Consider the following 13,888-nt stretch of genomic DNA (forward strand, 5'->3'; position numbering starts at 1 on the left):
CTAACCCATTCTATGCTTGTCTGAAGTGCAGTGAGCACATTTGAAGTGTGTTCACTGCCACTCTGTAAAACACAGCATTTGACAGCCCAGTTTTTCCATGCTGAGAATGTTGAGCAGGACCCTGTGGTCAGAACAAAAGGGCAGCAAATTAACCTGGCCACTGTCACTCTTCATCACAGAACAAAGCTAATTAGGACTTTGATACAATCAGCATATCTGAATGGGTTTGATGTATAATTACTGCAGAAACTGGACTGGTTTTGCCAGATTTAAACCCTTAGGAAGCTACTGAAGAGCCTCTTGTGGTTAAAGTCAGGTTTTGATTCTGTATCTTTCCTCATCTCTTTGTGTATAATTAACATTTTTGCCAGAACTGTTCTTCCTCTTGAAGGCAAAACAACCCAACATTAGTGAGTCCTGGAAATGATAGCAGAGCAGTGGGTTTCCTTTAAAAGGGCCCATTCTATTGCCAGCTATTCCTTTCATTTCCAGTTCAGCTGTCCCTTTGTGCAGCAGAGCCATGGCACAGGCAAATGTGCAGAGCCTTGCCCATGAACTTGAAACAGAGTTTGAGTGGGGGCTGCTTACTGGGTGACAATGCAGCAGAGTTTATTGATGGCAATTTGATGTCCTTGCAGCAAGGAGCAGAGAATCGTAGAATTAACCAGATTGGAAGAGAGCTCCAAGCTCAGCCAGCCCAACCTAGCACCCAGCCCTGGCCAAGCAACCAGACCATGGCACTAAGTGCCCCAGCCAGGCTTGGCTTCAACATCTCCAGGCACAGAGACTCCACCACCTCCCTGGGCAGCCCATTCCAATGCCAATCACTCTCTCTGCCAACAACTTCCTCCTCACATCCAGCCTAGACCTGCCCTGCCACAACTTCACACTGTGTCCCCTTCTTCTCTTGCTGTTTGCCTGGCAGCAGAGCCCACCTGGGCTGCAGACAGCAATGAGCTCTGCCCTGAGCCTCCTCTGCTGCAGGCTGCACACCCCCAGCTCCCTCAGCCTCTCCTCACAGGGCTCTGCTCCAGGCCCCTCCCCAGCCTTGCTGCCCTTCTCCCAACACCTTCCAGCACCTCAACATCTCTCTTGAATTGATCAGTCCAGAACTGGACACAGCACTCCAGGGGTGGCCTGAGCAGTGCTGAGCACAGGGGCAGAAGAACCTCCCTTGTCCTGCTGCCCACACTGCTCCTGAGCCAGCCCAGGATGCCATTGGCTCTGATGCCCACCTGGGCACTGCTGCCTCCTCTGCAGCTCCTCTCTCCCAGCACCCCCAGCTCCCTCTCTGCCTGCCTGCTCTCAGCCACTCTGGCCCCAGCCTGTAGTGCTGCTTGGGGTTGTTGTAGCCAAAGTGTAGAACCCTGCACTTGGCCTTGTTCAGTCTCATCCCATTGGCCTCTGCCCACCCATCCAGCCTGGCCAGGTCCCTCTGCAGGGCTCTGCTACCTTCCAACAGCTCCACAGCTGCTCCTAGCTTGGTGTCAACTGCAAACTTAATGATGCTGGACTCAATCCTCTGCTCCAGATCATCAGTAAAGACATAGAACAGGACTGTGCACTGATCCCTGGGGCACACCAGTGGTGCCAGCTGCCACGTGGACGTCGATGTCACACACAAGCTATTAGCGGGTTGGAAGGGACCCCAGGAGATCATTGAGTCTAATCTCCCTGCCAGAGCAGGGCCACACAATCTAGCAGAGATGAGAGAGGAACACATCCAGACAGGTATGGACATGTCGAAATGAAGTAGCTGAGAAGTTGCCCTAAGGTAGCCAAGTGTGTGTAATGAGGAAGACAAACATTTCCAGTGGTCCATTTCTTAACCTCTTGCATTTGTCTGCTCCAGAGTTTTCCCCTTGTTCTCTGCCTGACTTTGGGAGATCTATGACACACACATCCAAAAGCTGTTCCCATGAAGGACTGGCCATAATGCTTTGCTTAATGTTGTGTGCAGTCATGGTCAGCAAAGGTACTCCTCTTCTTTCACAGACCCCTGCAGCTGCTTCAGGCACCTTCAGTTCTGTGACTCTGCAGTGAGCTCTTGGATGCTTTACAACTGATATCTGTCACAGCTTCTGCAGCTGAATTCTCTGAGAGAGTAGTCTTAATAGAGGCCACTGGGTCCAGCAGTGACTTACTGATGTTAATCTTGGTCTTGTCAGAGCAGCACCATTTGTGCCTTCCAATAAGGGGATGAAAACTCTCTGAATTCAGAGGCTTCAGTTAGCTATCCAGCTCAGGAGATGAGAATCCCTCCAGAGATTTCATGCACAGTGTATGGAGAAGCTGGCTAAGCTGTCAGCCCATGGCTTGGATGGCAACACTCTGTGCTGGGTTAGGAACTGGCTGGAGGGCCAGACCCAGAGAGTGGTGGTGAATGGTGCCACATCCAGCTGGCAGCTGTCACTAGTGGTGTCCCTCAGGGATCAGTGCTGGGCCCCATCCTCTTTAACATCTTCACAGATGATCTGGATGAGGGCATGGAGTCAGTCATCAGCAAGTTTGCAGATGACACCAAGCTGGGGGCAGATGTGACTGAGTTAGAAGGCAGAAGGGCTCTGCAGCGGGACCTTGACCACCTGGACAGATGGGCAGAGTCCAAGGGTGTTGGATGTCGGAGACCGGTGCGGTGAGAGATCGGGGCACTGAGAGTCGACTCTGTGGCTTCTGCGCAGCAGTGCAATTTATTAGGGCGATACAGCGACCTTTATAGCCCCCAAAGGGGGTGTAGACAACTGACTTAGTTCAAGATTGGTACAAGTGGAGGGTACAGATTGGCTCCAGGTTAAGTGTAAGGCAGAGATAGGTTAACTTACAGTAAACACCTTAAGGATCCCACCCAGGGGGGGTGGCCAGAGTCAGCCCCCTGGGCCGTGCCCACCTCAGAGGCGGGCAGATTCCACCCCCTGACAGCTGTGCGTGGGCTGCTCATAGTTGCAGGCTCAGGCCCCTGGGAGCCTCAAGGCTCCAAGGACACTTCTCATCACAGGGTCTGATGTTTACCTTTCATGCTCCGCTGCGGGAGGAAGCTTCCCACAATACCCCCTTCTTTTCTTTTGAGCAACCCACGTTTGATTTTAAACGAGCTGTGCTCAGTGGGAGCGCAGGTCAATGGTGCTAAAGTAAAGAGAATACATTTGTTAAGAATTTTGCTAGTGACAACAATCTGGCAAACCAGCCACCCAAGCTTAGCTAATGATCCCAAAAGCTATTTCTGCAAGCGACAGTGAGTCAAATGTTCAAAAACCCAAAAGTCCAGACGAACATCACAGCTTCTGGAGAGTGCAAGTCTGTCACGTCTTCACTAGCTCACTGTGGTAGCCGATGTTGTGGGCGAGCGAATTGTTCAGTATCTCTCCATAGCTTTAAGTTCACTTCATACTTCTCAGAGATCTTGATGTTCCCAGTGCAGTCCTCGGCTATGAGCTGCGTCTGACGATTGTGCTTAAGAACTACCAACCCCAAATACAATACAAGAGTGCGTCTTAGATGTTGCTTTCAGGCTATTCTGCTTAGGCCTTTTCCCACAGCTCTCAATTCACTTCAAGAATTTGGAGCAGTGTTTTTTCATCCCTTGCAGGGCCCTTGCAAGAGACAAAGAAATCACTTGCCAACTTATGCCAATTTTAAGTGGGCTTTGGCCTTCACCAAAGGGACCAGACCGAATCTATTCCATTAAGCTACAATCACTGAAGCTCATGAAAATACCCAAATTCATTAGCCAAGATCCAATGCCTTATAATCCAAATACTCATGATCCTCATCTCTACGACTCTCCCAAGATCTTACCACAATTCTGCCATCTGAGCAAGATTTTCTGCTCACTTCATGAAAGGACAAACCAATCATATTCAAGTTGGTATCCACCTTAGGGCCTGTACAGACAGGTGATAAAGCATAATATGAACATATTCAATGCCTAAGCTGATAAATCCACCGATCTTACTTGTATGATGTGTCCAAAAAGGCTGTAGTGTTTCTCCATGCCTCTCTTCTTATTTTACTAGCTCCTCTTCCACCTCGCCCCCTTTTCCTCTTTTTCTTTTTTTTTTTTTTTTTTTTTTTTTTTATAAAAGACAAAATTCTACATTTCTACACGTTAAAGGAAAAAAAATAATCATATAACTATAATACTGTCTTAACTTATAAGCCTAATAGAAAAGGAAAAGAAAAAAGGTGTGTGAGTGAGTGTGTAAAAGAGAATATGGTACCATATTATCTTTAGTATAGAAAAAGGTGAATAGGGACTTATAAGTATAAAATATGATGCCTTACCATAGTATATCAGTATAATATCTATCAAAAGCTAATTATGTTCTATCATGATTGCCTAAGAATTACTACATTATTAACATTATCCTAAAAATTCAATATTATTAATAAGCATCAGTACCTTATCCAACAAATGTCCAAAATACAAAATATATTACAATTAAAGTCAAAAACAACGGTAAAGTCCCAGAGTCCAACATAGTCATCAAGACCCCAGTCTATATCTTGAGAAATCAACCAGGCTGTGTTTGCTGTCTATCCGGCTTCCTCGGCGGGGAGCTGCCCAGTTAGACCGCAGCGGAAGCAGGGGTTCCGTGGGTTGTTGTTTCGGTGGCCACGATTCCCTGCATCCTCGGATCGCAGTGCCGCCATTACGAGCTGGGTGTGCTTATCTAGAACTTGATCCATTTGGGTTGCAACAAATGTCTGCTGCTGGTTTGTAGGCATTCGAGCAACTCGCTCCAACATATCGTCCACTGAGGCTTCCCTAGGCAGAATGGACAACAGCTGCTTGGTCTTATTATTAGCATTCTCAAAAGCTAGGGTTCGAAAAAAGGCTTGTCTGGTTGCAGCATCTAACTCAGTGGCTGCTTCAACTGCAGCTGCTAGTCTATCAATGAAATGGTTATAGTCCTCACTCAAACCTTGCTTAACAGTGGTATAGCTGGGTGCTTTTGGCTCTGTAGGCACCATATTAAAAGCTGCTCTGGCAGTTGTCATGGACGCATGATGCCACTCAAAGGGATGACGTATCTGGGCATCCAGCGAGCTGAAAGCCCCTTTTCCCAGCAGTATATCTGCTTGAACATTGAGCAAGGGGTCGCCTAGTTGTCGTGGCTGCTCCACCACCTTCCTGCACTCATCGCGCCATGCCCTTTCCCACAACATAAACTGGGATGGTGTTAAAATCAGTCTCGCAACAGTCTCACAATCTGCTGGGCATAGCACATAGGCGGAGAAGATGTAATTCAGCAATTGCTTAGTCGGTTGTGAGTGTAAGCCATGGGAAGACACTGCTGTTTTCAACTGCATAAGCAGTTTCCAATCAAGAGCCGTGTGAGTAGCTCCTGGCTGTCCATCTGCGGTCTGTGCTGCCACAACTGGGAATGCCGCTGCACCTTCCAGAGCAGCAGCTGCCTCCCAATCACCCTGTAACAAGGCGTCGCGAATAACGGCACGCCACCGATGTTGTGGACCAACGGGTGTAAGCTGGAGAGTCTTCCCGGTGATCTCTGTAGCTTGTGGTGCCGCCAGGGGCTGGGCATTGCCAGAAGGCATTATTCTAAGTTTCTGTAAGTCGTCGGCAACATTGTCAATAGTGTCGTCGGCATCGGACTGTGAGGAGTCGCTAGCGTCCGAGTTAATCACAGGCGGCGGTTCCCGGGCTTGAGAGGAAGGACCGGCTTCCGCGGCGGAAGTCCAACTCGGGCCCGCTGCAGCCGGGGGGGCGGGTCGGAATGTAGCAAAAGGAGTTTGTGCCGGACGTGGCGAGATGGTAGCGGAAGCCGGGAGTGGGGAAAACGGACCACTGTAGGGCGGTGGCGCTGGGAGCAGGGGGGCAGACGGCTGCACCGGAACGGCAGGGATGGTAGGAATGTTTTGGGGAATTGGTGCCGCTGGCATCGGAGGTGCTGGTGGTTGCACTGGAACGGCAGGAACGTCGGGAACGTCTTGAGGCAGCGCAGGGTATAACGAAGGGTCCTGAGCCGGCGGCACCGGCTGCATCGGGACGTCCTGCTGAGGCGGCACTGGTTGCATCGGGACGTCCTGCTGAGGCGGCGCTGGCTGCATTGGGACATCTTGCTGAGGCGGCGCTGGTTGCTGGGGCGCTGCTGGCTGCGTCGGAGCGTTTGAAGTTGGCAGCACCGGCTGCTGGGGCGCTGCTGGCTGCGTCGGGGCGTTTGGAGTTGGCAGCGCTGGTTGCTGGGGCGCTGCTGGCTGCGTCGGAGTGTTTGAAGTTGGCAGCACCGGCTGCTGGGGCGCTGCTGGCTGCGTCGGAGTGTTTGAAGTTGGCAGCACCGGCTGCTGGGGCGCTGCTGGCTGCGTCGGAGTGTTTGAAGTTGACGGCGCTGGTTGCTGGGGCGCTGCTGGCTGCGTCGGAGCGTTTGGAGTTGGTAGCACCGGTTGCTTCGGCACTGCGGACAGCATCGGAACAGTAGATGCACTGGGGAGAGTCATCAAAGGCACCACCGTGCCTGGAGAAATTTTCAGGTCGGAAAAGAGAGAGCTAGCTGGGGTAACCATTGCCTCTAGTGGTCTCTCCCCCCGAGTGTCCAAGCCGTCAGCAAGCCGTGCTGCTGCTGTAGCTGCAAGGGTCTGTTCCAGTCTGTATTTCTTCAAGCAATTGATGACATCACGCCATTGCTTCTGTACGCTTTTGGCTGTTTTGTCACCGTCAATAGCCTGGTCAAAAATAGTATCGCCACAGCGGCGCCATTCAGATTCATCAAAAAGAGAGTCTGAAGTTTGAAAGTGTCCTCTTACTAGTCCATATGCTACTAAGGAAGTCAATTTTTTCTTTGACATGGAAACTCCTCGCTTTTCCAAAAAGTTCAAGAGGAGAGAAATTGCTACTTGTTTATCCAAAAGTGCTTGTGTGGTCGGTTCGCCAGCTCCCCAAAGGGAGTCACCAATACTTTGAAAAAACCGCGGAAGAAGGGAGGGGCGGCTGGGAGGTTCCATGGTAACGGCAAGGTTCCGTAAGCGCGCGGAAGAAGAGAAAAAAAAGAAAAAGGAAGGAAGGAAGGGGGGGGGGGGGGTGTGTGGGCGGTGCGTTTGCCTTCCGGCGGCAACTGCCCTGGGGGGATCTGACTATGCACGATCACTGCCCCCAGAAGTGCCCATCTATATGGTCACACCTGTCGTCACACCAGTTGCCGTTATTAAAATTTTTGCCCCCATATTTATGGGCGGCGACTCTTCTTTTTTTTTTTTTTTCTTTTTTAATAAACGCCTATCTATATAGGCCGTCCGTATCGGCAGACACCTTTCCCTTGGTTAGTAACGGGTTTAACGAGGGGGAAGGAAAAAAGAAAAAAAAAAGAAAAAAAAAGGAAAAAAAGGAAAAATAGAAAGAAAGAAAAAAAAGGAAAAAAGAGAGAAAAAAAAGGAGACGTGTTTCCCCAGCAGGGGGTATAGTAGCGTCCGATCTCTTGCGTTTCCACCAGCTCCTTTTATGTGGAAGCCTCTATATCCTTCGTGGCCGGAGGAGGCGGGGGGGGGGGGGGGGGGGGGGGGGGGGGGGGAAAGCGGCCTGGCGGTTCTCTTCGCGGCCCGACGGTGGGGGGGGAAGCGGCCTGGCAGTGCTCTTCGCGGCCCGACGGTGGGGGGGGAAGCGGCCTGGCGGCGGTAGTCTCGCGGCCCGGCGGTGGGGGGGGAAGCGGCCTGGCTGCGGGGGGGGGAAGCGGCCTGGCAGTTCTCTTCGCGGCCTGGAGGTCTTCTTCTCGGCCTAGCGGTGGGGGGGGAAGCGGCCTGGCCGTCTTCTCCTCGGCCTAGCGGTGGGGGGGGGGAGCGGCCTGGCCGTCTTCTCCTCGGCCTAGCGGTGGGGGGGGGGAGCGGCCTTGCCGTCTTCTCCTCGGCCTAGCGGTGGGGGGGGGGAGCGGCCTGGCCGTCTTCTCCTCGGCCTAGCGGTGGGGGGGGAAGCGGCCTGGCAGTTCTCTTCGCGGCCCGACGGTGGGGGGGGAGCGGCCTGGCCGTCTTCTCCTCAGCCTAGCGGTGGGGGGGGGAAGCGGCCTGGCCGTCTTCTCCTCGGCCTGGGGTGGGGGCCCGGGGTGCGGGTCTTCCGTACCTGGAGTTGTCCGGAGGTTCAATCGGTGTGTTCGGGCGCCATCTGTTGGATGTCGGAGACCGGTGCGGCGAGAGATCGGGGCACTGAGAGTCGACTCTGTGGCTTCTGCGCAGCAGTGCAATTTATTAGGGCGATACAGCGACCTTTATAGCCCCCAAAGGGGGTGTAGACAACTGACTTAGTTCAAGATTGGTACAAGTGGAGGGTACAGATTGGCTCCAGGTTAAGTGTAAGGCAGAGATAGGTTAACTTACAGTAAACACCTTAAGGATCCCACCCAGGGGGGGTGGCCAGAGTCAGCCCCCTGGGCCGTGCCCACCTCAGAGGCGGGCAGATTCCACCCCCTGACAGCTGTGCGTGGGCTGCTCATAGTTGCAGGCTCAGGCCCCTGGGAGCCTCAAGGCTCCAAGGACACTTCTCATCACAGGGTCTGATGTTTACCTTTCATGCTCCGCTGCGGGAGGAAGCTTCCCACACAAGGGGATGGCTTCAATAGCTCCAAGTGCTGGTGCTGCACTTTGGCCACAGCAACCCCATGCAGAGATACAGGCTGGGGTCAGAGTGGCTGAGAGCAGCCAGACAGAGAGGGATCTGGGGGTGCTGATTGATACCCACCTGAACATGAGTCAGCAGTGTGCCCAGGTGGCCAAGAGAGCCAGTGGCATCCTGGCCTGCATCAGGAATGGTGTGGCCAGCAGGAGCAGGGAGGTCATTCTGCCCCTGTACTCTGCACTGCTTAGACCACACCTTGAGTGCTGTGTTCAGTTCTGGGCCCCCCAGTTTAGGAGGGACATTGAGATGCTTGAGCGTGTCCAGAGAAGGGCAACGAGGCTGGGGAGAGGCCTTGAGCACAGCCCTATGAGGAGAGGCTGAGGGAGCTGGGATTGGTTAGCCTGGAGAAGAGGAGGCTCAGGGCAGACCTTATTGCTGTCTACAACTACCTGAGGGGTGGTTGTGGCCAGGAGGAGGTTGCTCTCTTCTCTCAGGTGGCCAGCACCAGAACAAGAGGACACAGCCTCAGGCTGTGCCAGGGGAGATTTAGGCTGGAGGTGAGGAGAAAGTTCTTCCCTGAGAGAGTCATTGGACACTGGAATGGGCTGCCCGGGGAGGTGGTGGAGTCGCCGTCCCTGGAGCTGTTCAAGGCAGGACTGGACGTGGCACTTGGTGCCATGGTCTGGCCTTGAGCTCTGTGCTAAAGGGTTGGACTTGATGATCTGTGAGGTCTCTTCCAGTCCTAATAATACTGTGATACTGTGAGAAGAGGAGAGCAAGGAAGCTGCTGAAGGGCCTGGAGAATAAATCTTGTGATGAGTGACTGAAGGAGCTGGGGATGGTTAGTCTGAAAAAGATGAGCCTGAGGGCAGAGCTCATGGCTGGCTGCAGCTACCTGAAATGACTTTATGGAGAGGCTGCTGCTGGGTGCTTCTTGCAGGTAAATAGCGACAGAACAAGAGGGAATGGCCTCAAGCTGCAGCAGGGCAGGTTTAGGCTGGGTGTGAGAAAGATGTTTTTCCCAGCAAGAGTGGTCAGTAGTAAAAGTTGCTTAGAAATCTTCTAGCCAGAACATAGAGTCATAGAATCAAGCAGGTTGGAAGAGACCTCCAAGCTCAGCCAGCCCAACCTAGCACCCAGCCCTGGCCAAGCAACCAGACCATGGCACTAAGTGCCCCAGCCAGGCTTGGCTTCAGCACCTCCAGGCACAGTGACTCCACCCCCTCCCTGGGCAGCCCATTCCAATGCCAATCACTCTCTCTGCCAACAACTTCCTAACAACATCCAGCCTAGACATCCCCTGACACAACTTGAGGCTGTGTCCCCTTGTTCTGTTGCTGGGTGCCTGGCAGAAGAGCCCAACCCCACCTGGCTACAGCCTCCCTGCAGGGAGTGCCTCATCCAGGCTTCACTTTAACACCTCCAGTGATGATAACTCCACCACCTCCCTGGGCAGCTCAGAAGCTAAGTTAGAGGTCAGTATCTACAAAATTCAGTCCTAGAGAGATGCCCTGAGAAGAAGCTCTTGTCAATAGAAGGCAAGAAATACAACAGCACCAATGCAAAGCACCTCATGGCTGAATTCTTTTTCCTTCTGCAGTCCTTTCTGCATCCTGTGATGTGCCTGCCCAGTGGTCTTTTCCTTAATCATGTTTCAGGGTGGCTTTTAACCTGGCTAAAAGTCACTGCTGTTTCATGCTCAATGAGCACTATATTTCTTGATTAAAACTAGCTTTAGTTTAGCAAGAAGCAAAAAGGAAAGCAAAAAAGCCCCAGAGTTCTGCTAGGAAACTGGCTGGAGCAGAGAGGGTGCTGAAATTCTGCTCCCTAACTCTGAGTTCTGGTATCTAAGTCTAAGTTGTCCAACTTAAATATTCCTGAAAGCAAGGTTGAAGTATTTTTTACAGCTGTATTACTTTAACAATGTTTTCCATTGGTAGAAATCTCCTTCCTGAGCTCCTCTAATGCAACACATATAGCCCCAGGCTCTGGGTCATGGAATGGTTTAGGTTGGAAGGGACCTCAAAGCTCAGCCAGTTCCAGCTGCCCCTGCCATAGGCAGGGACACCTCCCACTAGAACAGGTTGCTCAAGGACTCATCCAGCCTGGCCTTGAACACCTCCAGGGAGGTTGTGGAGCACAGAAGCATCCAATGGGATCAAAGGTCATGTTGGGTGCTTCTGTGCTCCACAACCTCCCTGGGCAACCTGTGCCAGTGTCTCACCACCCTCACTGCAAACAAATTCTTCCTAACATCCAGTTTCAATCTTCCCTCTGCCAGTTCAAACCCATTCCTCCTCATCCTGTCATTACAAGACCTTGTCAATAGTCCCTCCCCAGCCTTCCTGCAGCCCCTTTCAGACACTGCAAGGCCACTCCAAGGTCTCCTGGAAGCCTTCTCTTCTCCAGGCTGCAGAGCCCCAACTCTCTCAGCCTGTCCTCAGAGCAGAGCTGCTGCAGCCCTCTCAGCATCTTGGTGGCCTCCTCTGGACTGGCTTCAACACTTCCATGTCCTTCCTGTGCTGGATGCTGTTATCGACTGTACAATGGTATTTAAAAGCACAACCTGGTGTTGCTGATTGCTTCATATATGATACAAAGATGAATCTGTGCACAAGCCCTTGCCTGACTTTCCATGCTATTGACTTCAGAAGGCATTCAGTTTATTTCATGCATTCCTTTCTAAAGTCACCTAGGAGGAATGCCTGGCAAAGTTTTATGAGCCAGGAGGAAATGATTTCTGGTTTCTCTTTCAGCTTGGCTGCTGGAATCCCATCACTGGTCTGAATGGGTCACTGACAGACAGGAAGCTGGAGAACAACATGCGAGGAGTGGTTCTGCGTGTGGTGACTGTGCTGGTAAGCAAATCCTCCTCCTTCACTGAGTGTTTTCCTCTTGCTTCATGTTTTCAGTCAGTCCACCATCTTATCAAGGACTTAGTCATAGAATCAGAATGCTTTAGGTTGGAAGGGACCTCAAGGATCAACCAGTTCCAACCTCCTGCCATAGGCAGGGACACCTCCCTCTAGAACAGGTTGCTCAGGGCCTCATCCAACCTGGTCTTGAACACCTCAAGGGAGGTTGTGGAGCAGAGAAGCAACCAATGTGATCAAAGATCAAAGATTATCCAGTTAGAGTCCCCCTCCCACTAGGACAGGTCACTTAAGGCCTCATCCAAACTGGCCTTGAACATCTCCAGGGAGGTTGTGGAGCACAGAAGCACCCAATGTGATCTTTGATCCCATTGGGTGCTTCTGTGCTCCACAACCTCCCTGGGCAACCTGTGCCAGTGTCTCACCACCCTCACTGCAAACAACTTCTTCCTAACACCCACTTTCAATCTCCCCTCTGCCAGTTCAAACCCATTCCTCCTCATCCTGTCATTACAAGACCTGGAGTACTGCATCCAGTTCTGGAGCCCCCATGACAAGAGGGCTGTGGAGCTGCTGGAGTGTGTCCAGAGCAGGGCCAGGAGGATGCTCAGAGGCTGCAGCAGCTCTGCTGTGAGCACAAACTGAAAGAGTTGGGGCTGTGCAGGCTGGAGTAGAGGAGGCTCCCAGGGGACCTTCATGAGGCCTTCCAGGATCTGAAGGGGGCTACAGAAAAGCTGGGGAGGGACTTTTGAGGCTGTCAGGGAGCAACAGGACTGGGGGGAATGGAGCAAAGCTGGAGGTGGGGAGAGTGAGGCTGGAGGTGAGGAGGAAGTTGTTGGTGATGAGAGTGGTGAGAGGCTGGCATGGGTTGCCCAGGGAGGTGGTTGAGGCCCCATGGCTGGAGGTGTTTGAGGCCAGGCTGGCTGAGGCTGTGTGCAGCCTGCTCTAGGGTAGGGTGTCCCTGGGCATGGCAGGGGGGTTGGAACTGTCTGCTCCTTGTGCTCCCTTCCAACTCTGGCTGATTCTGTGATTCTAAGGATGAACACACAAAAGACAAAGCAGTAGAGTAGGTTTTTTTCCACCTGAATTCATGTTGCTCCAAATAGCAGTATGGTAACAGGCAAAACATGAGGACCAGCTCCTAATACTGATGCTAATTAATTGAGTATAATTTTCTGTTGCCAAAAATGGTGTATGGATGTAGTCCATCAAATTAAGTTCATTTTGATGTCTTGGATTTCCTTCTTTATTTCTACCTGAAAGGAGTTTGTAGCCAGGTAGGGGTTGGTCTCTGCTCCAAGGCAACCAGTGACAGAACAAGGGGACAGTCTCAAACTGTGTCAGGGCAGGTTCAGGATGGATGGTAGGAAGAAATGCTTCACAGCAAGAGTGATTGGCATTGGGATGGGCTGCCTGGGAAGGTGGTGGAGTCCCCATCCCTGGAGGTGTTTGAAAGGAGACTGGATGAGGCACTTAGTGCCATGGGTTAGTTAATTAGAAGGGTTAGGTGCTAGGTTGGACTGGATGATCTTGGAGGTCTCTTCCAACCTGATTTGATTCTGTGATTCTATGATAGACTGGACTTGATGATGCTGTGATTCTGTGATCCTTAAGGTCTCTTCCAACCCTGACAATTCTCTGATTCTTTAACTCTGAATTCTTACTGTGCTTTTCTTGACTGCATTCAGGACAAGAACCCTGAAAAAGCCCATTCTTTACCCATATTTTCCTGTTTGATTGCTATGGAGCATTGGATGTTTGTGGTTTTTAAAGCACATTTTGACTGACAGCTGAGTGATTGGCATTGGGGTGGGCTGCCTCAGGAGGTGGTGGAGTCACCATCCCTGGAGGTGTTTAAAAGGACACTGGATAAGGCACTTGGTGCCCTGGTTTAGTTAACTAGAATGGTTAGGTGATAGGTTGGACTTAAAGATCTTGGAGATCTTGTCCAACCTGGTTAATTCTGTGATTCTTCTTCTTCCCTCTCTCCCCACCCCATTCCTCTGATTCCTTCCCAGTTATTTTAGTTAGCCTGCCAGAAAGCATTCTTCTTTCAACTCATTAGAACATGAATATTTAGCAACTTGCCAAAACACAGAGAAGTCTTTATTCATGCTGATAGAAGCATAGAATCAAGCAGGTTGGAAGAGACCTCTAAGCTCAGCCAGCCCAACCTAGCACCCAGCCCTGCCCAACCAACCAGACCATGGCACTAAGTGCCCCAGCCAGGCTTGGCTTCAACACCTCCAGGCACAAAGACTCCACCACCTCCCTGGGCAGCCCATTCCAATGCCAATCACTCTCTCTGACAACAACTTCTTCCTCACATCCAGCCTAGACCTCCCCTGGCACAACTTCACACTGTGTCCCCTTCTTCTGTTGCTGCTTGCCTGGCAGCAGAGCCCAACCCCACCTGGCTACAGCCTCCCTGCAGGCAGCTGCAGACAGCAATGAGCTC

The 13,888-nt window shown here is 51.8% G+C and overlaps 1 protein-coding gene across 1 annotated transcript in view; it reads left to right on the plus strand.

Moving 5' to 3' along the window:
* GRID2 (glutamate ionotropic receptor delta type subunit 2) overlaps positions 1 to 13,888 on the plus strand; it is a 1,033,277-nt gene that overhangs the window by 843,299 nt on the left and 176,090 nt on the right. Inside the window, exon 9 of the mRNA XM_064148337.1 lies at positions 11,314 to 11,415. Within this exon, the coding sequence (XP_064004407.1) occupies positions 11,314 to 11,415 (102 nt within the window). The remainder of the gene's footprint in view (positions 1 to 11,313; positions 11,416 to 13,888) is intronic.

Source organism: Pogoniulus pusillus, chromosome 9 (assembly GCF_015220805.1).
Source record: "Pogoniulus pusillus isolate bPogPus1 chromosome 9, bPogPus1.pri, whole genome shotgun sequence".
Taxonomy (NCBI): Eukaryota; Metazoa; Chordata; class Aves; order Piciformes; family Lybiidae; genus Pogoniulus; species Pogoniulus pusillus.